The 26,368-nt window shown below is 38.7% G+C and overlaps 2 protein-coding genes across 5 annotated transcripts in view; one reads left to right on the top strand and one right to left on the bottom strand.

Annotated features, from left to right (window-relative positions):
- Nucleotides 1–290: 290 nt before the first annotated feature.
- On the bottom strand, nt 291–16,882 carry LOC131358240 (uracil phosphoribosyltransferase homolog). 3 transcript variants are annotated; one of them, XM_058397846.1, is made up of 8 exons: nt 16,864–16,882; nt 15,970–16,157; nt 15,836–15,878; nt 11,971–12,040; nt 10,125–10,187; nt 9,874–10,035; nt 1,097–1,195; nt 291–1,017 (listed from the first exon to the last, which is right to left on the bottom strand). In XM_058397846.1, the coding sequence occupies exons 1-8, from the start codon at nt 16,864–16,866 to the stop codon at nt 911–913; spliced, it is 735 nt and encodes a 244-aa protein (XP_058253829.1). In that variant the 5' UTR covers nt 16,867–16,882; the 3' UTR covers nt 291–910. The 3 variants fall into 3 exon arrangements, with proteins under 3 accessions (XP_058253829.1, XP_058253830.1, XP_058253828.1); XM_058397847.1 differs by lacking the exon at nt 16,864–16,882 and adding an exon at nt 16,247–16,812; XM_058397845.1 differs by lacking the exon at nt 16,864–16,882 and having other exon boundaries at nt 15,970–16,815.
- A 105-nt stretch (nt 16,883–16,987) lies between these two features.
- abcb7 (ATP-binding cassette, sub-family B (MDR/TAP), member 7) overlaps nt 16,988–26,368 on the top strand; it is a 34,266-nt gene continuing 24,885 nt past the window's right edge. Inside the window, exon 1 of one of the 2 annotated variants that reach the window (XM_058397840.1) lies at nt 16,988–17,173. In XM_058397840.1, the coding sequence (XP_058253823.1) occupies nt 17,018–17,173 (156 nt within the window). In that variant the 5' untranslated portion in view covers nt 16,988–17,017. Of the gene's footprint in view, nt 17,174–22,501; nt 22,587–26,368 lie in introns of those variants that run through there. The other variant, XM_058397841.1, reaches the window with a different exon arrangement.

The raw sequence follows: 26,368 nt of genomic DNA on the forward strand, positions 1-26,368 counted from the left end.
CAACAAAGAATTTCAGCCGAATAAACCTAGTACTTATAGATAATACTGTACTGATACATAAATGTAAAAATAACTGACTGCAGTGAAGCAACTTTTCTTTTCTAAACATAAATCAGCTCTGTTTTCTGTACTGCTGCTGCTTATCAAATCACATGCAATTTTGGAAATTAAATATCTAAAAATCTTCACATATTTTCATATATATTTTTCATTTTACTTCACTCTTCTCTCTGGGCTGCTTGACAAGCTGATGATGGATGAAAGGCAAAGATGAAGATGAAAACAATGCGGACTGGACAATGAAATAAGCATTTATTTTCTGATCAAATTTATAAATGTGTCTCGCTTGTTCGTGGCACTAGTGGTTGAGTGTCATATCGACAGCCATAAAAACAATCATTCATGTTTAAGCAATAAAAAGTAATGGATCTTTATAAACTAGCCCTCCAGTATAGTTCAGAGACTTGAAGTATGGATGCTCAAGACTCACTGAAAGCTCATTGTGGAACTATACTTTCCTTTCATTTGCCACCTATTTGTATTTATAATGTATACTAATGTATCTAAAGGGGAAGAAAATATGTAAATAACAATAATTTGCTAGCTAGCAATCACTGGCTCTTTTATTAGACTTTCATTACTCCAGTGGATACTATCCATTAAACCCTTCAAATACAAGTGAACAGTCAAACACCGATAATGATGGATTGCGATTTCCACCAAAATAAAATCACAGCCCTTTAGCTATGCTTCAGAGACCCTACTTTGAGAAGCACTGCATTAAATAACCCTTCACTGCACTTCTAACATGCTATACTGAGGCACTTCAAACAATTATAATGCAAACCATCTCCAGTCCGAGAGAAACGGAAAGAACTCGATAACGAGCTTCTGAGCTCCCAATGAAAAATCAGTCTGTACCAAAATATTTCTGTCCAAAGTGAGTTGGAGCTACAGAATGGACTTCACTGGTGAGGATAGTGAGCTCTGGAAATTCTTCCACTATTGACTTAATGCCTGAAATCACAAAATGAAGCAAAAATAAATAGCTGTTTTGGTGTTAAAAATGCTAAATGCTACATTGATGTCATTTTACCATGAGGGGTAGAGAAAAGGCTCAGGAGAATGATGTGCGAAGGCTGGACGGCGTGATCGATCAGCACTCGCACTGCTTCGATGACAGCGTTCCCGCTACCTACAGGGCAAAATGATCAATGCAGATTTGTTAGGTCATGTTTCCACACATATCACATGAAAATAAAACATTTTTTATTTTGAAATTATCATTTCAGTTCTATTTGACAATTCATGATCGTGAGTCAAAGTTATTTTATAGTTATAGTTTAGAAAGTTATATTTCTTCTTTTAACTTTTTTATTCTTCGGGTGGTATAATCGAAAAATAACATGGTGCACATTTTTATTTTAAAAATAATTTTAATGTTTTGAGTTGTTTAGCTCTGTGGTATCACCTAACACTGGTATTTTCTGGATAAGCCTGGACCGTCCAGACCTAACAGGATCTATTGATAAAAAGATGAAACTGTTTAATTGTATTTTTTTTAACACTACTATGCTGACAATAACACAATAGCACTAAATCTGTTATGGATAACTACTTCCCCCCCCCCGAAAAATTACTTAAGTAAAACAAATATGTATCTTATGTTTATCTTAATATTAACCTAATATTTATCTATCCTTGAATAGATAAAATAACAAATGATTTAAAACACTAGAAAAAAAGATCATATGGACATTGGACTTGTTTAATATGAAAATTAAACAAATTTCTTTATACTTCATATAAAACTTTTCACATATACTCAGTGGTATTTAAATAATATATAACATTGCCTTATTTTTGCCAGATCTTTACAATACACTTTAGGTCTTATTTTAGGCTAGGTTTTATTGTAGTTGTTTTTTACCAATAAATAAACTAACATTTAGAAACGAAGAGGGGAAAAACACTCTATAATTCAATAACATGTAGCACCACCTCTGGCAACAATAAACTGAAGTAAACATATGAGTTTATCAGTCTCTTACAGCATTACTTCAGTTCACTGATGTTTGAAGGCATTGGTTTATGTACAGCTCTCTTATGATTTCCATGAGATCCACAGCACCTCAGTGGGGTTGAGGTCTGGACTTTCTAATTTCTTCCTTATCCATTCAGAAGCTGGTGTGTTTTGTACACTACTTTTCTATTGCATGACCTTAGCTTACACTGCTGGACAGATGGCCTCAAATTTGTCTCAAAGATATTGTGGTAGAGTACATTGTTGTGTGAATGACTGCAAGTTTCTCAGGGCCTGTGGCTACAAAACAAGTCCAAATCATCACCCCTCCACCACAGCTGGTTTGAAGTGTTTGTAGTGATATGCTCTGTTTGGTTTTCAACAAACATGGCACTGTGCATGATGACCAAACTTCTTGGTCACCTTAGTCTCATCAGTGCAATGGATATTTGTGGTTTGGTCAGATTTTGAAAAACATTCACCATATTCTTTTAAGAGAAAATGGGCTTTTCCATGAAAGCCATACTGCTTACAGAGGTCACATGATGTAGCTCTTGGGTACATTAAACAAACTGATCTTGGACTGAATTTGCTGGGATGCACAGTCCTGGGAAGACTTTTCACTGTAGAAGGTGAATGTTAAATAGTTAGGAGATGGCCTTATAACCCTTATCAGAATGATGACCAGCAACAATTGCTTCTGTAAGGTCATGGCTGATATCCTTTGTTCTTGACCTGATGTAGACACACACCTAACACATCAATCTGCCAAATGTTCTGCTTGTACAGAGGTAGTCACACTTTCTTGATAATCTTGTGCATTTCATTAGGAACTTCTGACATCTGATTACACTGTGTGACTAATAATTACAATGACTGTAGGTAGGATGGGTGTACATATTTCTGAATGTTGGTTCATATATATGGAAAAAAATGACTTTGGAAGTGATTAAATGCTCAGTGGTTAAGGCTTTACGACTACTGTTACTTTCTGAATTCGGACCCTGGCACCGCCAAGTCACCACTGTTAGGGTCTTGAACAAGAAGAGCCTGTATTCTGTTGTAGGTCACTGGATAAAAGCTTCAGCTGACTGAGCAAATGTTTCTTCAAGTGGAGGCTTAAAAATATCCTCCTGTGTTTGAGAAGATTCCAAGAGTGCAATGATTCAGCAGGAATCCTGCTAATAATTTAAAGTATAAATTATCATTTAACTGTTTAAGACTTTTCTGGGTCACTGCATATTTAGGTTTATCCTTATCCTTAGGTTTAAGGTTTATCCTTTAGTTCTTACATTTATGACACTGTATCTTCTTTTTTGTGGTTTTTGTTAAAATTACCTGCAAAATGTACAAATCTGAACGCAAATGAACGATACAGTGCTGTCTAAACATTTTGTATTTCTCTCTCCAACATTGAACCAGATTAATCTGATGCCACCAACAGTAGGACAATGAGTACATGGTAAATATATGTTCCTAACATCCCAGGAAATGAATGACGAGCACTGATGAAGACATTATTCATTGTGGCATTTGACTTTGAACGGCGCACAATGGTTAAGTGTATTAACGTCCAACATAAACCACCCATTACGCTGCTATTTCAAGGGCCCATCCTCGTGCTATTCAGCACTTTGTGCCTAACTGGCAGTGCCTGTATAATTTCCTTGCCAGACCCATAATTATCCTGGGTGGCTGAACAAGCTGGAAACGTGGAACGAGACGCAAAGGTCAGCTCTAACAAAGTGGCTAGGCTATAGTGCTCTGGGATTTTAACTGTGTTGTAGAAGGTGATGTGGAAATTGCAGGTGTCTGTATGTACATGATGGACAAAATGTCTGTGGCAGCCAATGAGGAAACCCACTGGATGTCACTACAGATGTATTCTGGAAAACGTTTAGAAAACATGAATATAATTTACCAATACAAACTTTTTTAAATTATTTTTATTTTTTTTTACACAGCTTTTTAAACTCATCTGCAAATATAATGTTCATTAAGCAGCCAGTTACACAAACACAAAGGGAAAATCAGTCAGTGTACCTGTATGTCTAAAAATGTGTGCAAGAGACTTAAGCTGAAGTAATTTGGTTCGTGATCAGATAACGATGGTCAAAATATCCAGAATGCACCTGCTATGTCAAAGTCTGAAAAGAGTGCTTAAACATTTTGTGCAATTGTGTAAATGGCCTAATAAAAAGCAATATAGCTGCACGGAGAACAGACTCACTGTGTTTCTTCTAATTACCCATGACAATAGTGTTCACCTGAACTGAGATGAGTGGAGTGAAGAGATACCTATGATGCTGCCAATGATTTTTACTTCAGGTGATGAGACATATGTATATATTGATTATAAAGTGATAACTCTGTGTGTTACATTTTCTTTTCAGGTTAAAACTAACTAACTTTCCTGGTTACACAATTGTACTTTTGGAGCATATAGTACAATTATAGACAGGGACTCATTTATAATTACACCCTCTGGTGTCACCCAGGTGAGGATGAGTTCCCTTTTGAGTCTGGTTTCTACCTCATATCATGTCAGGGAGTTTTTGCTATGATTCATTACCTCTGGCTTGCTTAATAGGGATACATTTCTAATACAGCAATCCCCCGCTATATCGCAGTTCATATATCACGGTCCCGGTATACAATGAGGGAAAAAATTATTTGATCCCCTGCTGATTTTGTACGTTTGCCCACTGACAAAGAAATGATCAGTCTGTAATTTTAATGGTAGGTTTATCTGAACAGTGAGAGACAGAATAACAACAAAAAAAATCCAGAAAAACACATTTCAAAAAAGTTCTACATTGATTTGCATTTTATTGAGTGAAATAAGTATTTGACCCCTTTGCAAAACATGACTTAGTACTTGGTGGCAAACCCTTGTTGGCAATCACAAACGTCAGACATTTCTTGTAGTTGGCCACCAGGTTTGCACACATCTCACATCTCAAGGAATTTGGGCCCACTCCTCTTTGCAGATCCTCTCCAAGTCATTACGGTTTTGTGGCTGACCCTTCAGCTCCCTCCACAGATTTTCTATGGGATTAAGGTCTGGAGACTGGCTAGGCCACTACAGGACCTTAATGTGCTTCTTTTTGAACCACTCCTTTGTTGCCTTGGCCATGTGTTTTGGGTCATTGTCAGGCTGGAATATCCATCCACGACCCATTTTCAATGCCCTGGCAGAGGGAAGGAGGTTCTCATCCAAGATTTAACGATACATGGCCTTGTCCATCGCCCCTTTGATGCGGTGCAGTTGTTCTGTCACCTGGGGATGGTGTACTTGGGGTCATAGGCAGCATTCCTCCTCCTCCAAACACGGCGAGTTGAGTTGATGCCAAAGAGCTGGATTTTGGTCTCATTTGACACAACACTTTCACCCAGTTCTCCTCTGAATCATTCAGATGTTCACTGGCAAACTTCAGATGAGCCTGTACATGTGCTTTCTTTAGCAGGGGGACCTTGCGGGCGCTACTGGATTTCAGTCTTTCACGGCGTAGTGTGTTACCAATTGTTTTCTTGGTGACTATGGTCCCAGCTGCCTTGAGATCATTGACAAAATCCTCCAGTGTAATTGTGGGCTGATTCCTCGCCGTTCTCATGATCATTGAAACTCCATGAGGTGAGATCTTGCATGGAGCCCCAGACCGAGGAAGATTGACAGTCCTTTTGTGTTTCTTCTATTTGGGAATAATCGCACCAACTGTTGTCACCTTCTCACCAAGCTGCTTGGCGATGGTCTTGTAGCTCATTCCAACCTTGTGTAGGTCTACAAACTTGTCCCTGACATCCATGGACAGCTCTTTGGTCTTGGTCATAATGGAGAGTTTGGAATCTGATTGATTGCTTCCTTCTGTGGACAGGTGTCTTTCATACAGTTAACGAGCTGAGATTAAGAGCACTCTCCGAGAGTGCTCCTACTGTAATCTCAGCTCCTTACCTGTATAAAAGACACCTGGGAGCCAGAAATCTTTCTGATTGATGAAAGATCAATTTCGATCAAATGTGTTCGAGTGTTTGGTTTTGTTCTGTGTATGCTGTATTTTTACGGTTTTTCTGCAAGCCCTTACTTTCTAAGGCTTCTGGCAAGAAACATACATACATACAGTACTCACTATAAATGTGATATTTCTATGAATTGACCCAAAATTCATCTCGCTATATGCTTGCGAATGTTTTCTGTGTGTGTTTAAAGCGTGTGGGAGGGTCATTTATGGCTTAAACAATAAAAAAAATGCATTTGGGGGTGGCATACGTGTATCATGGATTTTCGTTTATCACATAAACGGGGGATTACTGTATGTATCCTGAATTGAGGGACGCATCTACATGCAGTTTTCTCCTTTTATATCCTTTTGGGGGACTTATTTTAAATTGCTGGGAATGTTAAGGAAAACTAGTTTTCCGAACTACATAGAGTATAATAATGCTGGTCACAGTAGTGAATTAGACAATAGGTTCATAGCATATATAACAGTAGCTGCAGGGAGAACATGCCAGAAAACAGGAGAAGAATAGTTCTCCAGTAGATCAGGACTGGCTCTTGCACTCCAATGCTGGTCCTGTGCCTTCACTGACCTGCCCTAGCTATTTCCCAGAGGGAATTCTCTGCTACTTTTAGCTCATTTGAAGTGTAGATGAGCTTTGGTGGCCTGGGGGATCGTATCAGCATGACTGCAGATATCAGCAGAAGGAATTGTGATCTGAAAGCTGAGTATTAGAATACTTAATATTTAAAATGCATAAACTTTCTTCCTTTAATCTGCTACCAACTTAGGAAGCCAGCTAATCTGCAAACTCATACGACTCATGTGGATAAAGTCAGAAGGACATTAAATCTAATAAAATCATTGCATCTTCATTGTTTCTCCTTTGAAGAGCGAGTATGTTTTGCTCTATGGTCTACTCGCTCGAGTGCAGAGCTGTGTACAATAAGTGACGCATATGTCTAAACTGTGAGGGGAAGTTGTCAAGAGCACTTGGGAAAAGAACAAGGTATGTTAGATTTAATCAGAGGTAAAGAAATATATATACTATATACGAATGAAATAACATAAGATGAAAAGCTTTTAACCTCTAGTAATGTGCACTAAAGGATTTTATTTTATTTTATTTTCTGGCCAAGTAAGCTGCAGAACAGCAAAGCCTCATTTTCCCCCCATTCTTCCAATTAAATACACACAATAAATTGTTTTATTCATTGTAATAATTTTAAATGTATACAATGCTCATTAATGATAAAAATGTAATGTCTATTCAGACATATTTTAACCGTAGATCTATAGAAGGAATCTGTAATGTAAATGTACACATTACACATGAATGTTTTTTTTTCCATTATACAGTCGAGTGCAAATGTTTGCACACCCATAGGACAAAATCAATGTGTTTCATTTATAGCAACTACACATTTAATATTTTAGGCGACCAAAATCAATGTTAGTAAGGTAATATTTAAAAAATATATATATATTTTTTCAGTTCAGAATAAAGTTCAGATTTCTAACCTCTCTGTTGCTGAGTCAGCTTAAAATTAAAGTCTACACAAACTGATTATGTTAATCTGAAATATCTGAAGCTTTTAGTGATTCTAGTGCTTTGTGCCAAGCTGGCATCACATGTGGAAAGTGATAGTGACAGGTGATAACACTCTCACATTGCATTACTACGACCATTAACATAATGATATTCTAGATTCTGAAGGTTCTTCATATTCATTATCTACTGCCAGTTTGCATGTGTGTACTGTGATGTTAATACTGATGGAAATGGTTTCTCAACTGCACTACTATGTTTAATTTATATACACTGATCAGGCATAAAATTATGACCACCTGCCTAATATTGTGTTGGTCCCCCATTTCCTGGCAAAATAGCCCTGACCCATCGAGGCATGGACTCCACTAGATCCCAGAAGGTGTGCTGATGTTAGCAGAAGATCCTTTAAGTCCTGTATGTTGCGAGGTGGGGCCTCCATTGATTGTACTTGTTTGTCCAGCACATCCCCCAGATGATCGATTGGATTGAGATCTGGGGAATTGGGAGGCCAAGTCATCACCTCAGACTCATTGTTTTGCTCATCAAACCATTCTGAGCACAATCAAACTGAACCATTTTTGCTCTGTGGCACGGTGCATTATCCTGCTGAAAGAAACCACAGCCATGAGGGAATACCATTTCCATGAAAGGGTGTAAATGGTCTGCAATAATGCTTAGGTAGGTGGTACGTGTCAAAGTAACATCCACATGGATGGCAGGACCGGAACATTACCCAAAGCATGACACTGCGTCTGCCAACTTGCCTTCTTCCCATAGTGCATGGTGCTTTGATCCAGTCGTCTAGCCATCACAATTTGTCCCTTGTCAAACTCGCTCATTTTTCCTGCTTCTAACACATCAACTTTGAGGACAAAATGTTCACTTGTTGCCTAATATATCCCACCCAACAGGTGCCATGATGAGGAGATAATCAGTCTTATTCACTTCACCTGTTAGTGCTCATAATGTTATGCCTGATCGGTGTATAACAAGATACAATACACGTACACACACACACAAAATATGTACACTATATTGCAAAGTCATGGGACGTCTGGCTTTACATGCACATGAACTTTAATGACATCCCATTCTTAATGCTTAGGGTTTAATATGGAGTTGGCCCGTCCTTTGCTGCTATAACAGCTTCAACTCTTCTGGCTTTCCACAAGGTTTAGGAGTGTGTTTATGAGAATTTTTGACCATTTCTCTAGGAGTGCATTTGTGAGGTCAGGCACTGATGTTGGATGCTTTGTTATAATACCACTAACAGTTGACCGTGGATCCATCCATCCATCTATCTAACAACAGGATGTAATAAGAGAGCAACTATCTTGAAAATAAGGGTTGGGTTAGGGTTAGGCATAAGAGATTTATCAGTCATTTATGTCACAATAAGGATAAATTAAAAAGAAGTCTAAGAGACAGAAAACTCAAATGTACTCAAATTTCCAGAATGCATCTGTTTCAGCCGAGACTTCAGCAGAGCTCAGCTAGTAACTGATTCATGAGTTTGCAAGCGCGCTGGAGTTGACGGAGGTATTAGCATGAAAGTCAAAGCTTTGGAAGCTGATCTGTTTGAACAGAGTCAACAAAGGCTAAGTCCTACTGGTGTCAATCAGCATGTAGTCAAACTGCACTGTGTGTAATGTAGAGATCTGCTCAATGCAGTTAAAACACAATGTGAATTCAAGACAAAAAAACGCATCTCAGAATTTAATTGCAAATAAAATCTTGGATGCTACTGAAAATCATAGATTAGATTAATATTTTTTTGTATCTTTAAAATATTATGGATATTATGTTTTTTAACCAAAAGCATTTCACTACATGTACTGTGTATGTGTCACACCACTGCCATCTCCACACACTAAATACCCAGCATACAATCATGGCCACCTTGCACTACATTACTCCTTACAACACAAGAACACTTTCTTCAAGCTATTCAATCAGCTTCATGCACACAAACTGGACAAGGACTTTCTTCCAGTTGAATCACTGAGAAGTGTTCATGCTATAAGCTCAGTTCATGCTAGTTGTATCACATGACCAAGCTGTTTCATGGTTTGTTTGTTTTCATGTTGCCTGACTTGTACTCTGAATTGTTTGCTAATCACCAGACCCCTGCTTGTCCCACGCTTTTGATTCGGCTTCCCGACTTTCATGACAGTATGTTAGTGTATGTGACATAACATTTGCATTTGAAGACCCATGAGGGACACAACTTTTGCACACAATAGCAATAGATCTGGACCTTTGTTTAGTCTACAGCTGAAACAGGTTCATTCAGCACTTACTCAGGATAGGGTACATGAGCAGGATTTTTCGTCTGTAAATATCCGGTGGGAACTTTGCGTAGTATACTTTAGCTTTCAGCGTCTCCTCATCAGTCTGTATAAGAATCTTGCCGATGCGGATAGATCGACAGCAGTCCCTTAGGCCTTGCTCCATCGCTTCACCTGTTTTGGATGACAGATATGTACAGAGTCACACTAGAGCTAGAAAAACAGGATTGTGTTTATATATAAAGGTATAAAAAGTGACAGACCACTTCTCATTATGCTGACGCCGCAGTTGCCTCTCTTAAATTTGACACCTTCATACTTCTGTCCTGGAAGTTATGAATGGAGATGAATTATTCATGAAAAGTGACATACAGTGGTGTGTACAAACACCTGAACAAACCAAAAACATGAGGGCAAATCAGAGACAACCAAATGACAACAAATCCAACACAAAACAGAACGTTCGAAAACACACACACACACACACAAAAACAACAACACATGAGCAGATCAGAAACACAACATAACAGCAGATGAAAAAGCAAGCACAAATAAAATAAATTAATAACATTATAAAAATAGCAAAATAGCAAAAACAAAAACACAACAGCAAAAAAAAGAATTGACAGCAAAACAAAAATTACAATAGCAAACAAAAAACACAACAAATAAGAAACGAAACAGGAAAACAAAACAGAAATAAATAAAAACAAAAGTGCAATACTAAAAACAACAACAAAAAAATCAAGTCATGAAATAGATAGATAGATAGATAGATAGATAGATAGATAGATAGATAGATAGATAGATAGATAGATAGATAGATAGATAGATAGATAGTTGCTGATTGGCTACAGTCTGTGTCAGTCAGAGACACTGGGGAAATCTGAGAGCTGGAGGATGTTTACACTTGAGAGAAATATGATCTGAATTTTATGACTTGTGACGGTTTCGGACCCAAAAAGCAGAACTTAAACTCAGGGACAGAATGAAAAACTTGACAGATAAATGAAGTTAGGGATGTTTTGGGAAGAAGCATGGCGTGGTATGTCTGTCGAAATCGGGACTCAAACTCGGCTTGGTGAAGTTTTCGCTGGGTTTAGTGTCACTGTCAACATTTATATAAACTGATTTTTTTATTTGTGCTTTTTATATCAAGAACATTTATGTCATGTAATTCAGATATGCTATTGACATTGCACAGGAAGATTTCATATAAGGAAGTGACTTCATGTTATTGTTTTGGCTTTTGCTGACTAAATATCTGACTGAAAGCGCGTGATTGATTTTCCATGTGATAGTCATATGGAGTGCTGTCTCAGCAACAAGTAAGGGATTTTTTTTTTTTACAAGCGAGTTACTTTTTCTGTTTTGACTTCATATTTATATGTTTCTGAGATTTTCACTGTGAATTTTTTCACTTATTTATTTCTTTGGCACTAACAGGCCAGTGTAGACACACAATTCACCGATCAGGCATAACATTCTGACCAGTGACAGGAATAAGTGAATAACACTGATTATCTCCTCATCATAGCTCCTGTTAGTGGGTGGGATATATTAGGCAGCAAGTGAACATTTTGTCCTCAAAGTTGAAAAATTGTGATGGCTAGACGACTGGATCAGAGCATCTCCAAAACTGCAGCTCTTGTGGGGTGTTCCTGGTCTGCAGTGGTCAGTATCTGTCAAAAGTGGTCCAAGGAAGGAACAGTGGTGAACCGGTGACAGGGTCATGGACGACCAAGGCTCACTGATGCACGTGGGGAGTGAAGGCTGGCCAGTGTGGTCCGATCTAACGGACAAGCTACTGTTGCTCAAATTGCTGAAGAAGTTAATGCTGGTTCTGATAGAAAGGTGTTAGAATACACAGTGCATGATGGGTCAGGGCTGTTTTGGCAGCAAAAGGGGGACCAACACAATATTAGGCAGGTGGTCATAATGTTATGCCTCATCAGTGTATTTTAGATATTAACACATTGGAATTTGGAGATTCATCAGCAAGACTTGAGGTATCCATTTAGCTCTAAATACAATAGGGAAAGATTATGCAAACAGACTGTAGAAATGTGGCTCAGCAATGAATTAATAAAAAGAAGTGAAGCTTCTCACCTGTTGGTGTAGTCACTGTGCACTCAATATAAGGCAGCTGATTGAGTCCTTCTTCAACTACAAGTCTAATCTATGAACAGATAAAGCGTGCGTCTTAATGAAACAGCAGCTTAATGTACACTTAGTGAGCACTTTATTATGAACACCTGTACTGCTACTTATTCATGCAATAATTTAATCAGCCAATGGTCTGGCAGCAGTGCAATGCAGCTATGAGCCAGAAACTTCAGGTCATGTTCACATCAAACATCAGAGCGAAGCTACACTGGGCACAGACTCAGTGGGACAGCTGGGAATTAGAATAAAATCTCCAGGTTATTTTCCAGTTTTCAGTTGTCCAGTTCTGGTGAGTCTGTGCCTACTGTAGTCTCAGATTCCCAGATCTTAACAGAAAGAAGTGGAACCTGATGTTGTCTAATGCTGTTGTAGCCTATTCACCTCAAGGTGTGAAGCTTTTAGTGTTCTGACATGCTTTTCTGCTCACCATGTTTGTAAAGAGTGTTTATTTGAATAACTGAACCCTTCTGGTTGGCTTGAACCAATCTGACCTTCAACAACAAACAGAACTGTCACTAACTTGATGTTTGCCCATCCCATCTGGCATCAACAACTATGTCAAGGTTAAATCACAGAGATCACATGTTTTCTCCGTCCTGATGTTAGATGTGAACATTACCTGACGCTCTTAATGTGAATCTAAATGACTGTATCCATTTGATTTGATGGCGTTATGATTGGCTAATCAGATAACTGCATGAATAATTAGTGTATAGGTGTTCCTAATAAAATGCTGAGTGAGAGGATATAATAAATGCTATCAGAAGTACACTGATACAGTTAATCATTTATTTCCTTCCGGTCTTCTACATTTCAGAATACTTATTATTATATAACCCAGGGTAAAACCTGGGCCAAATAAAGACCCCGAACAGGGAGCAGCCGAAAGAACAACAACAACTTGTAATTATATACTTATAAAATATTAGTTTATAACACTGCTTTCTGGGTGTGCATGTGAAGAGAATGTACTATGTGCGCAAAGACTGTTTAAAAAACATGCCTGTACTCAATATATTACTTTTTCATCAGCACTATGCACTTAAACACGTGTCCTGGTAACAGATATAATATATTTATGCACCTCGCTTTGAGATGATCATACATGGTTTTGCTAATATAATCTTGACAGATGGATGTTATTCAATTTTAGACCACAGCGCAGTTCAACTGAAACTGATTGGTCAGATTGGACTGGTCAGAAGGTGTTGATTAAATTTCTATATTAGCAGCTCTGAAAATAATTTTTGGCTGTAAGGCAAAAAAAAAAAAAAATATATATATATTAATGTACTTGTTCTAAAGCATTATTGTTTCTATAGTAACAGCTCATTCACAGGATGGATAATATATATAGCCTACAGCTAATAACGAACTAAACATGGAGGGAAAAGTAGTGCTGTCGTTTAACACAGAAAAATGTAAAGCTGATGTGGTGAAGCTTTTGGTAAAGATATCTCCAGTAGCAGTCTCCAGTGTCAGCACTTTTGGAAGGTCAGTACATTTTCAGGACGGAGGACTTTACAATTTCATGAAAATACAGACATGGGGGAAAAGAAAGTACAGCCTTGTTCAGTTCTAATTTTTTTAGTTATTCGGGCCTAAATAACAATTGTGTGGTCCTCTTCTCATCACGTAGAACTACATTTAGCAACTATAACCTGAAATAAATATTTGCTGCAGAAGTTTATCAAAATCGTATTGATTTGGAGCAATTATTGGCCTTCATCATTGCTTCAGTTCATTGATGTCTGGGTTTATAGCACAGAATCTCACATGGGTTGAGAATGGAATGGCTCAAGTCTGGACTGGGCCATCTCGACACCTTGATGTTTTCTTTATCAGCCATTCAGATGGTGATTTGCTGGTGTGCTTAAAAAACACCACTGCATGAAACTTTGGCCCAGCTTATGCAAGAACATTCCAGTATAATGTGGAGTTCATTGTTTTCTGACTGGCTGCCATTTCCATGTCCTCTGGCTACAAAACCAGTCCAAATCATCACCCTGCTCAACAGTTGGTATGAAGTGATGCATTGTGTTTGGTTTTTTTTTTTGCCAAACATCTCGACCTTGGTCTCATAAGGATAATGTTCCAGTTTTGGGTTGTTTTTGTTCATATTCAGTTTTGAGAAACATTCTCCACATACATTTCAGAGAGAATGAAAGCTGTACTTGTTGGGGTTTTTTTCTGCACATAAACATGTAGGTTACAAGCAGTAGCTTTTGGGTTTTTCATTATACAATATATCTTGGACTGAATTTGCTGGCACTCCCACTCCTGGGAAGTTGGCAACTATCTTGAAGGCTCTCCATATGTAAACAATCCTCACTGTAAAAGGTGATGTCTTTATAAGCTTTCTCAGATTAATAAGAAGCAATAATGCTTCCCTGATATCATGCTGATGTCTTTTGTTTTTGGCAAAAACATAGACACACTTCTGTGCTCCTGAACACCAAATTACCAGAAGTTCAGATTTTACAGCGGTAGTCTTCTCTTCTTGATGATTAACTCACTTTTATACATTTCATTAATACTACCTGGCTGTTAAATTACACTCTAAATGACAATGGAAGTAGGAAGGGTGTACTTCTATTTGTCCTCACCTATTTTTATTATTATTTTTATTTTCTATTTTTCTCACCTTTTATTCTGTAAATAAGCGCTAATAATTACAAGTTGCCTAATACTGTTTTTCTAATACCATATATTTGACCTATATTTAACCTGAATTACAAGAGCATATAATTTTTTTTATTGAACAAAAACAGTGGAATATAATTTAGCAACTCTAATTTGCTAATATAAAACATATATTAATTAGTGTACATACAATATACAAAAATGTTACAATGCCATTGTATACTGCAGGGCTTTATATATTGTAATTATGAGTAAAATGGGTATAAATGTGGCTTATATCCAGTGCAATAAGAGCACATATTAGTTAAAAAAATAATAGTACAAAATAACTAGCACATGCTTTTGAGGTGTTTTAAGTTAAACTAAAAAGAAATCTGCTTGAAATGTGTCATAATAATGGCAGTGACATACAGTACTGTGTAAAAGTCTCAGGAATAACAATTTTTTATCCTAAATTTTAATTTTAGATGTTTATTTTAGGACTTCTGCATTATTGGTCAGTTAAAACAGAAAAGGATCCCCACACTAGGTATGTTTAAATGCAAACAATTAATATGTTAGTAATCCGATTGATATCTCAATCATTAATTGAAAAATAATTGGATTGCAATGGTTATGATACATATAAGCATGTGAATATGCAATCAGATTCAGAAAGACGTCCGCATCTGACCTAATAAAGTCAGTCAGGTTTTGCATTCAACAAAAGAAGCAAGTGTGACTGACTGAGTCTCTAAAAGAATTGCAGCAAAGTCTTCAAGATGCATCATTAAAACTTACAAGCCATTTTCCTTATAAAACTGCACAAGGTGTACCTGACACTACTGATGTATCTGAATGAAGCAAAGCTCTTATCAGACATTATTAAATTTGTTTACTTTATTAGTGCTTAGTGTTCTTTATAGTTGTTTAACTTTGTACAAGCATTTAATTTTGTTATTTTTATAGGCATCTTCACTTGACAGAATTTCTTTACATGTATCCACTCCTTTTGCACAGTACTGTATGCAAGTATATGTAGTATAAGTAAACTGTGAGCTACACGTGTTTGTGTGGAGAAGGTGCACATGTAATCACTGCAGCACTAACTTACTGAAGGGAATCCTACAATGGGATCGGTCAGTGTATTGGTCAGATTCTGTACATGATTGACTCTGAGTCTTACCAGTCTGTCAGCACTGAACACAAAGTCGCCTCTACTTGTGGTTCTGTGGGGAACACATTCAAATGTTAGATTAATTACAAGAGGTAACTTAAGGTCATGCATGATTCAGGACAATGGACACGGTTAAAGCTCACTTGTCCCTGATTATGGTCTGTAGTTCACGGATTTGGTCAGTGAGGGGAAAAAGCTTCAGCTGGATCGGGAGGTCGCCGTTTATTGCGGCTCCACTCTCTTTCTCCAAAGACTCGCTGTCTGAACCATCGCCACTGGCAAAACGCACCTGCTTCATTGAGTGCTGATCACAGCTACTGCCACGTGCAACCTGTTGATTATGGCAAGGCATGGTATTACACGTCACTACGTCTCGTTAGAAATAGGCTATAAAACGTGCAATCGTTCACAGGAACCTACAACACGTGCACTGCAAACTAATGGTCAACGTGTCTTCTCACACCGGGGCAGTACGTGACAAGGCAATCTGCGCTACGACTTGTGTTTTGGTCAAATCGAAACGTCACATCCTTTCGCGGTTGCTTCACAGCGTCAAAGTTGCGTATATTTGTGCAGAAGATTTAAAATTTTTTATTCATTATAAGTAAGTGAATCGTCACATAAATTTGCACCGAGGTATAGTTATCTATCTGTGTAAAAAAATCTGTCACAGAAATGTTAAAGCATACTTTCAATAGCCATGTGTATTGAACTAAGGAATGCGCAGACGTGTGAGAAAGTTGAGTCACTCAAACACACCAATCGTTCAAGCGCAGTATTTTATATATATTATATATACATTAAAATCGATTAAACAAAAGAGTCCATAACGAACATTATACTCTAAGAATAATTTAGAAAGTGTGCTTTTAAACCTTTCTAATGTCTGAAACAGATTAGCAGCAACTTTCCTCTCTTAAACCGCCTAGTGGTTACCATAAAAGCCTGTATATAAACGCAGCCTGAGTTTTTAGAACTGTGAGCTCACCAAAACCTGACATGACAACTTATAACAACCGAATAAAGTATTTGTATACCATAAGTTATACATTAACATTAAGCGTAATTCCCAATTTATTAGCGCAAGACCTAGCGTTTCTCAACAGCGCACCAACAGACGCAAACCGGTGTAACTTGACTGCAAACTTTCAAGTGACTTCCGCGTGATCACGTGACCACAGAGTCTCCATCATGGCGCCGCTCTTGGTCCCGGTATGGTGCGGGTTCAACATTCAGAGACGAAACTTAGCTCTTCTCCTTCAGAGGTCCAGCTCTTATCATACATGGAGTTACAGCAGAAAAAGCGGTGCTGGTGAATTCAAAAGGAAACACAGGAGCGCATATGAGGTACGCTGCAAAACTGAAGTGGGACACGCGTCAGAATATGATGCCAACCTACCGGGAGCTAACAGCTAACTAGCTCAGTAACAACAAGGACGGGCGAGCTAGCTGTGCTAACATCGGCGCTTAGCTATGACTCAATTTCTAATGGACTTCAGGAATAAAGTGCAGCACAGAAGCGGTGTGAATAAGCCACAGCTTGTTTACGATACAAATAAATAAATATAAATACGCTTATGTTATAAAAATGGCAACCGCCGTTTAGTTTAAAAGAGAAGTTGTCGCTGATTATGTATGGGTGATTAGTTTCTAAAAAAGTTTTCAGATTTGCTTTACTAGCAGTATTTTCTCATGTCTTGGGTTACAGCTTGACGATGTAATATCGATATCGTGATAAATGATCACGGTATCTTTTGCCATATCGCTATAATCTGTTGAAAGTTATCTTGTCTTTTGTGCAATTCTACGATAGATAAATAGTTTTCTGATGACATCAGGATTGTACCCCATATATCTCTGTGCCTTCCTGCTCCTTATACAACTGTGGGGTGAAATAGTGGTGTTTTGTTTGTGAACAAATTATTCTTCTTCCTGACCCCAGTAGAGTGCGGGCTGTGAAGGAAAAGGTCATCGGCTGGACGTATTGAACGAGTTCACCTCTTACTGAACAAGACTTGGTGAACGAGAGTGATGATTCTGTACACACTGGACAGCCCGAACTGAATGAACCGGTTTATGAACATACTGGGATTTGTCAGTCAAGTACAAGAAACGAGACTTCGTTCAATCAGTTCAGATGTGAATCTTCCTGGTGCGAAGAAAGCCTAGCACTTTAGAGAACTTTTATATCTCTGTACTGAAGCATATTCCCAGTTTAAAAACAGGCTGCGAAGACGCTTGTCATTGGTTGGTTGAATTGAATGAATCCGTCCCTTACTTTGAGACTGAAAGAGTTTGATAGACGAACTGAACTTCTGAACAAACTGCTAATTGTCGTTTGTGAACGAAATGAATGAATGCATGAGGATCTGCTGACTCACTGATTTTGTTTGTTTAGTTCACCACAAGATAAGAAAGAGACAAGATGAGATCAGTGCAAGTCTTATGTGTTGTACAGAAAGATCTGCTATACACACATCACTATATTAATTTTTTTTTATATTTTTTTTATTTTATTTTATTTTTTTTACTATTGTAGCATTGACAACTATATAAATGTTTATTTTTTCTAATTTCAATAGTATCCTTATTTGCGACCACTCCGTCTGCCCTGACTGACATGTGGATTGGACATGCCGGTTTTAATAAATCATAAACTTGTCTCTTGAAAACTTGGCTGAGCGATTCAAATAATAGTCTACTCATGATATCTAAAAACACATTCACTGATGTGGTGTTCTGTCATTGTCTCTGAATGAATCTGAACATTTTTGGTAAAAGAAAGCAAAAGATTTGAGTTACTGTGATGAATCAAAATGACCATCTCTAGTATGTAATCATATACCCTACCTAGTTCACTATACACTATATTGCCAAAAGTTTAAGGATATCTGCCTTTACATGCACATGAATGTGATATGGAGTTGGTCCTCCCTTTGCAGCTATAACAGCTTTAACTCTTCATTGAACCTTTCCACAAGGTTTAGGTGTGTGTTTATGGGAATTTTTTGACCATTCCACTAGAAGCATGTTTGTGAGGTCAAGCACTGATGTTGGTTCTGTCAGGTTGAGGTCCGGACTTTGTGCAGGCCAAGTCAAGTTCCTCCACACCAAACTCGCTCATCCGTGTCTTTATGGACCTTGCTTTTGCACTGGTGTGCAGTCATGTTGGAACAGGAAGGCTTGAAAGGTTTGCAGACTTTCTTCATGGGAAAGTAACTAATTGGCTTGTAATATTCATTGTAGTAGTGGGATCATTTGGATATCAAAAAAGAAAATTCTGAAGACACACAGTGCAAAGTCAAAGAAGCTTTATTGTCACTTCAACCATATATAGCTGATGCAGTACACAGTGAAGTGAAACAATGTTCCTCCTAGACCAGAGGTGCTACACAACACAGACAAAGTACAGTGACGCAGACAAACATAGAGCTATAACCTAGAGATAAAAAATTAAACTATAATTTAAAAATTAAAATTAAACTATACTTAAGGTGCAGTCTTTAAGGACTAGACATACAACAGAAGTGCACAGGAAGACAAGACAAGACAAGACAAGACAGTGCAGACAAACAACATATAGGCCGACTTTGTGCAATGAACAGACAATGTGCAAAGAACAGTGTATACAGTGATTGCAGATATTAAAGCAACACATGTAAACAGGATTAATATAAATATATATAAATGTAAAGTGGCATGTGCGTGCAAACAGGACAATTTAGTGTGTGTGTGTGTCTGACTATGTCCAGCACAGTTCAGTTCTTTTTTTTTTTTTTTTTTTTTTGTGCGTGCGTGCGTGCATGCGTGTGTGTGTGTGTGTATGTCCGTGTCCAGCACAGTTCCGTTCTCCTCTGAGATCAGATCTCAGTAAGAGTAGAATGTAGAAGAGTAGAATGTAGAGTCTCTTCAGAAAAAAATAAATAATAGAAAATAATAGATAATTTCTGTTAGTTCTATTTCTAGCTCTTATTTCTTAGCAAGAAGTCATATTTGTTCACTGCAACACAAACTAATTATTTCAGTATTTAAACAGTGCCATATTTTCTGTCAAGAGTGCAAACAAAATGAAGCTGTGGAGTGTAGACGTGAAGGAACCAGTCACAGACACAATTACTCACTTCTATTACTTATAAATATAACCAAGAAGAGAGTTCAGAAATAAGAAGAAAAGTGTATTAGTGATGGTCAGTGATTGGTTGTTGTCAGGAGACGTGGTGGACAGCAGTTGGTTGCTGGGAGCCATGGTGGTCAGTGATTGGCTGTCAGGCGACGTGGTGGTCGGGGATTGGTTGTTGCGAGACGTGACGGTCGGGGATCGGTTGTTGCGAGACGTGACGGTCGGGGATCGGTTGTTGCGAGACGTGACGGTCGGGGATCGGTTGTTGCGAGACGTGACGGTCGGGGATCGGTTGTTGCGAGACGTGACGGTCGGGGATCGGTTGTTGCGAGACGTGACGGTCGGGGATCGGTTGTTGCGAGACGTGACGGTCGGGGATCGGTTGTTGCGAGACGTGACGGTCGGGGATCGGTTGTTGCGAGACGTGACGGTCGGGGATCGGTTGTTGCGAGACGTGACGGTCGGGGATCGGTTGTTGCGAGACGTGACGGTCGGGGATCGGTTGTTGCGAGACGTGACGGTCGGGGATCGGTTGTTGCGAGACGTGACGGTCGGGGATCGGTGGTTGCACAAGCGAAACTCAGACTTTACAGTGGTTGATCAGACCTGCTCTTTCAAATCTATCAAGTCTCTTTTTTAAGTAAAGTTTTTTTAAGTCAAATTCAGTTTGATTGAGTTGAGTATTGAGTAAATGAAGAAAATAAAATCTTTGAATTAACTGATGCAAATGTTGCTGTTTCTTAACACAAGCCCTGCTCAATGTGATTAACTTCCTTTAAACACTGTCATCGGGTCATGTGCCGGTATCCGATTACATCGCCGTATCACCCACATCTACTACCTAGTGTGCTACATGTTGCACGGGGAGTGACCTGGACTGCTGAAGGAATGTTTATAAGTAATTAAAAGTAACTAATTATCACTTAAATAAAGTTCATCAACTCGATCAAATCAGTTTTAATGGCATTTTATTAAATGAGCGTGTGTGTCTGGCACGCAGTCTCTAACGTGACGGCTGATCGTTCCACCCACTGCAGTTTCGTGACATGACAGTTTCAGAATAAAAAACGAAGCAAAAGGATTTTACTGTAGAGATAAATAAGTCGTGCAGAATCTAATGATAATTTCTCACACAGCAGTGTGATCCAGCACGTTACACCTACACTGTGAGACGTTCTCATGCATAAATTGTGCTCTTGCTATCATGTTGTCCTTACAATGACCACTTCTGTAGAGATGATCCTGGAGGTGTCAGGATATGAGGCAAACTTGTTACAGATCAAGACTTGGTATGTGATTGGCTGTTGAGAAACTGTAATGGTCAATGATTGGCTGTTGGGAAATGATAATGGTCAGTGATTGGCTGTTGGAAAACTGTAATGGTCAGTGATGAGCTGTTGGGAAACTGTAATGGTCAGTGATGAGCTGTTGGGAAACTGTAATGGTCAGTGATGAGCTGTTGGGAAACTGTAATGGTCAGTGATGAGCTGTTGGGAAACTGTAATGGTCAGTGATGAGCTGTTGGGAAACTGTAATGGTCAGTGATGAGCTGTTGGGAAACTGTAATGGTCAGTGATGAGCTGTTGGGAAACTGTAATGGTCAGTGATGAGCTGTTGGGAAACTGTAATAGTCAGTGATTGGTTGTGATTTAAAGGTGACCACAACATTTCCTCATTAAAATATCAAAATGATTCATCATACCAGCTGAGTTTCAGTTGATTATTGAGCAAAGTAATGAAATACAACAGACGATTGCAGAAGTGAAATAATATTTGAATGATATTAAATTGATTTGTAAGAAAGGCAGTACGCCTGCACTATTTTGCATTTTGGTTTTAATCTTGCTTTATTTTGCTGTTCATCTCAGAAAATCTGAAGTATTAATGTGTTATATGTGTTAATAGTGTTAATATGCTGTAGCAGTATACATAAAGGCTTGTTTAATATGTAATAATACCCTTTTTCTTGGTGCAGTGCTTTGGTTGGATTATTAGTTCTGGCAAATTTTAAAAGCTGGAAATCCTGCCATTTAATGAACAAACCCAGCAGGTGAAGATCAGAGTAAGCTGCTATTGACAGCCAAGAGGGATCAGCCGAGAGGTGACTTGTTGGTTGTAGCTGAAAAGAAGGTGTCTCAGTATTACACTAGATCTCGCAACAAAACGTTGCTTTAGCACAACATGGCTGCTCATGGAGTATGTGCAGCTAGCTTTGGCCCATTGTCACATTGTCACATGATGGCAGCTGTCAAAGCAAATGTTTGTCACATTTTGTGACTTGTGCCAAGCAAAGATAAGGCTGCACAGGCATTCCCTCCCTCCACGAACAAGATTAGGTAGCTCCAGCACTCGCTGGTGTTTAGTGAGTAATGACTGGCTCTGCGTCTGCAGATTATCAGCACTCAGGCTAGAGCAGAAACCTAACACTGTCACTTTTACAGTACTCGAAGGAACTCAAGTGGCTTTCTCATACTGTTTTAACAGACGCTTATTGATTGCTCCTTGACTTTTCCTCTTGATTGAGGTGGAATCAGGGTCGTTCCCGATGCTCTATTAGCTCAGGGGAGGTTTGGTAGGTGAGCTCATGGAGGACAGAGGGATCGAGATTTAGTTACACTGGAAAGTAGCTAACTACCAAAGGTTTGTGCACACCTTTATTATTTCTTACACCTTAAATAGTTGCCAGAAAGTTTATTGCCTACAGTTATAAGCCCATGCGGGCGGTGGTAGCTCTTTGGGTCGTTGACCGGAAGATCGGGGTTCACTGCCAAGCTGCCACCGTTGGGCCCTTAACCCACTCTGCTCTAGGGGCGCTGCATCATGGCTGACCCTGTGCTCTGACCCCAACCCCCAACGATGGGATATGCAAAGAAAGAATTTCACTGTGAAGTAATGTAATGTTACAAGATAAACACAACGTATAATTGTGTAGAATGTCTTTGCGTGCTGTAGAGTTAGTTTCCATTCACTGGAACTAAAGCCGTTTTAGTTACAGCTTTTACGATTATTACTGCTCACACTCTACAAGATAATCCCAATACAAACCCTGTAACAGTCTCTTCAGCTTATTCTTCTAACTTTCTTCCTGTCAAATTAAACCTTGAAGATACACTATATTGGCAAAAGTTTTGGGACACCCCTCCAAATCATTGAATTCAGGGGGTGGGCTTGGCCTCTTAGTTCCATCGAAAGGAACTCTTAATGCTTCAGCATACCAAGAAATTTTGGACAATTTCATGCTCCCAACGTTGTGGGAACAGTTTGGGGATGACCCCTTCCTGTTCCAACATGACTGCACACCAGTGCACAAAACAAGGTCCATAAAGACATGGATAGTGTAGTTAGTAGGTTCTGTCTGGTTCTTCAACTGGAAAGCTTTCACATTCTCATAGTAACTAAACTCTAAAAACAGAGCATTTGCTTGTTTATCAACTAGCTACACATCTAGAAGCTGTTAATAATCCTCTTTTTCATGTCTGATCCATTTTTGTCCTGTCCTGATATAAGTCTGATGAGATTATAAAGACTTCTGGGCTTTTGGAAACACTGTTCTTAACCACAGGTAGAGGAACGTGATGCATTGTAATTTAGAAGCGGCGTTAGTACCAGGTTTTACTGGTTATGAAGCTCGGGGTTTAGTACAGCTTTTGTATCGTTAACCCCACATTCTGTGCCACACGTGTACAGTGTGTACCTAGAAACATGAAAGTTGTTTTTGTCATTTAAAAGTGATCCAGTCATCGTCGATAAATGCGCTGGTTGTAACTTGACGCCACCAGTGAAGACTGGGACGGCCCATAATTTCCCAGATGAGGACGGAGCAGTAAACAATGACTCTACTGTCCTATTAAACACAAGTCTCTGTATGCTTAAATGGAATTAAAAAATATCCTTAGAATTTGCTCCTCTCTTATGTCTCTTTTGTCTTTGTTTTCTTGCCTTTGTGTGTCGCATGAGGCTTAAAACAGCCAAGGAGTATTTACATGCCGACATTTTTTCTCACTGATGCGACGTGAGACAAGTCAGTTATTTAAACCAGTCGCTCACTGTATTTATCCAGTCATGGTGGTTGACAGCACAAATACGCGAGTGAGAAGGTTAACAAAGGGTTAGGAATATAACAGTGTGAAACGACAGTTTATAAATATTATATTAATTGATAACCCCGGGTGAAGTATGAACAGTGTGAAATGTGAAACAAGATAACCCAGGATTCCCTTTATTCAGCTTTTACAATCAACCAATTCAAATGTGAAATGCCCTACTCTGTCTCCTGCCACAATTTAACACACTGCTCTTCTTTTAAATCCCATGTGTTTTTATATATTTTGGCATTGTTGCTACTGTGTGTATAGCTGTTGTGTGTGATCATATGAACTTCTGGTAGATTTTAGATGAGTGTATCACACACTGAAATTTGAAGCATAATTTTCTGACCCTGCAAAATTTTATTTGCTGTCTTTGGTTGCACTAAACAGACACCTTGTGAGCGTGTCACTTTATGTAATCCAAGACCGCTGATCTTGACTTTCAACCAAAGATTATCCTTTGATTAAGTGCGATGAAGTTTGATTGTGCCTGCAAAAGTCGTACAGCATAAAGCCAGTTTAAGAGGCCCGAACCTGTTCCAGCATGTCGGAACCCCTGTGCATGGTCCATAAAAACATAACTTGCTAAAGTTGCAGTGAAGGAACTCAAGTGTCCTGTACAGAGCCTTAAAGTTAACCTGAATGAACACCAACTCGCCCCAAACCTCCTCACTGGACATTAGTGTCTGATCTCACTAATGCTCTTGAGCCTAATTGAGGCAAATCCCCACAGCCATGCTCCAAAAATCAAGTCTTCCCAGAAGATTTGGAGCTTATTATAACAGTAACAGGGGACTAAATATGTTTATAAAACACACATGGGCATGATGGTCAGGTGTCCAAAAACTTTTGGCTATGTAGTGTACATCAGGGCCTTGGGATCAGGCCTTTGTCCTAGCACTCAATAAACCACTGAGTATTTTAAATATACCCGCTTATCTTCTCATTTCGAAACCCAATCTAAAATCTATGATTTCTGTGTCAGTTGTGTATTTAGACACTTAGATAACAGAAAGCTGAGGGTTCAAATTCCCGAGTTTTGCTTGAGCTCTTTATCAAGCCATTTGTCATTCATTTATATTCAGGTGACTTGTCAGTGAAGCAGAACCGAGCATTAACGCTCCTCTCAGTTCCTCTCATTTAAGTCAGTATGGATCGGCACATGAACATTACTTCATTATTGTACATAATGTTTTTACGTTTAAGAGAAATACTCACCCAAAGCAAGGGCCTAAAACATGAAGAATAGTGTTGGAGTGTGTAAAAGTGTTCTTTAGCTAGTGTGCTATCTAATTAACCTTTTGTCAGTGATTCTTGTTACTAGGCGAGAGTCTGTATGCTATAAATAAAGGTCGCATAGACACAAGTTTGTCCTTTCAGATTGTGCAGGTGCAGAGAATATAATACAGATGTGTGGAATTGGCTGCAGTCTGATCCTGTGAAACAGATCTGTTATGTTAATGCAGTATTTACAGATCTATCTGGCTATCACATAACTTTTGTATTCTGTAGCTCACTGGGTCCTCATGTTTCAATTTGGCACAGGTTTATACGCCGGATGCCCTTCCTGACACAACCCTCCCATTTTATCCGGGCTTAGCATCGGCACTGAGAGTTAACTCTTCAGTGGCTAGGTTAGCTTCCTGCCCTGGAATCGAACCCGGGCTGCGGCAATGAGAACACAGGATCCTGACGCTTGACCACCAAGAGGCAGTTGATGCTTTGTGATTATTGCTTTAATGTATTGTTTAAATGTTCAGTTGTTTGGTTCGCCTCAAATGACAGCGTCTCGTGTCTACTCCAGCGCCTCTTTTGACCGCTCAGACGCCACATTGTGAATCGTAATCATATGACCACAAAAGAAAACACAACCCCCTCCTGTGGTCATTTTACTGCTGTCAAGATGTAAGCGTATAACACTGAGGAGTGTAAAAATGTATTACTGGCCTCCCCCTGATAGAAAACTCCAATCCAAACAGGGCTTTAGATTTTATCCACATAAGTAACTTTAAAAAAAAATACAGCTGTACATGTGAGTGCTACAAAGTGCAGCCAGGTTTGTTAAAAAAAACAGCACTTTAAAACATCTGGTTTTTGTTTGGATGCATTAAATGACGCAGTGTTGCGTTTATGCCGAAATTTTCCTTATCTTATGATATGAACTTTACAGAGAGTCAGCTCAGTTAGTAAAAGTTTGTCAGTTTTGTTATAATAACTTTTGGTTAAACTTTTGGATATATTTATTAAACATCACATACACTCACTGGTCAATTTAATAGAAAACCTGCTCATTCATGCAGATATCCTTGGGGTAGCAGTTTTTTCTAATCTTCA

Source organism: Hemibagrus wyckioides, linkage group LG08 (assembly GCF_019097595.1).
Source record: "Hemibagrus wyckioides isolate EC202008001 linkage group LG08, SWU_Hwy_1.0, whole genome shotgun sequence".
NCBI classification, from domain to species: domain Eukaryota; kingdom Metazoa; phylum Chordata; class Actinopteri; order Siluriformes; family Bagridae; genus Hemibagrus; species Hemibagrus wyckioides.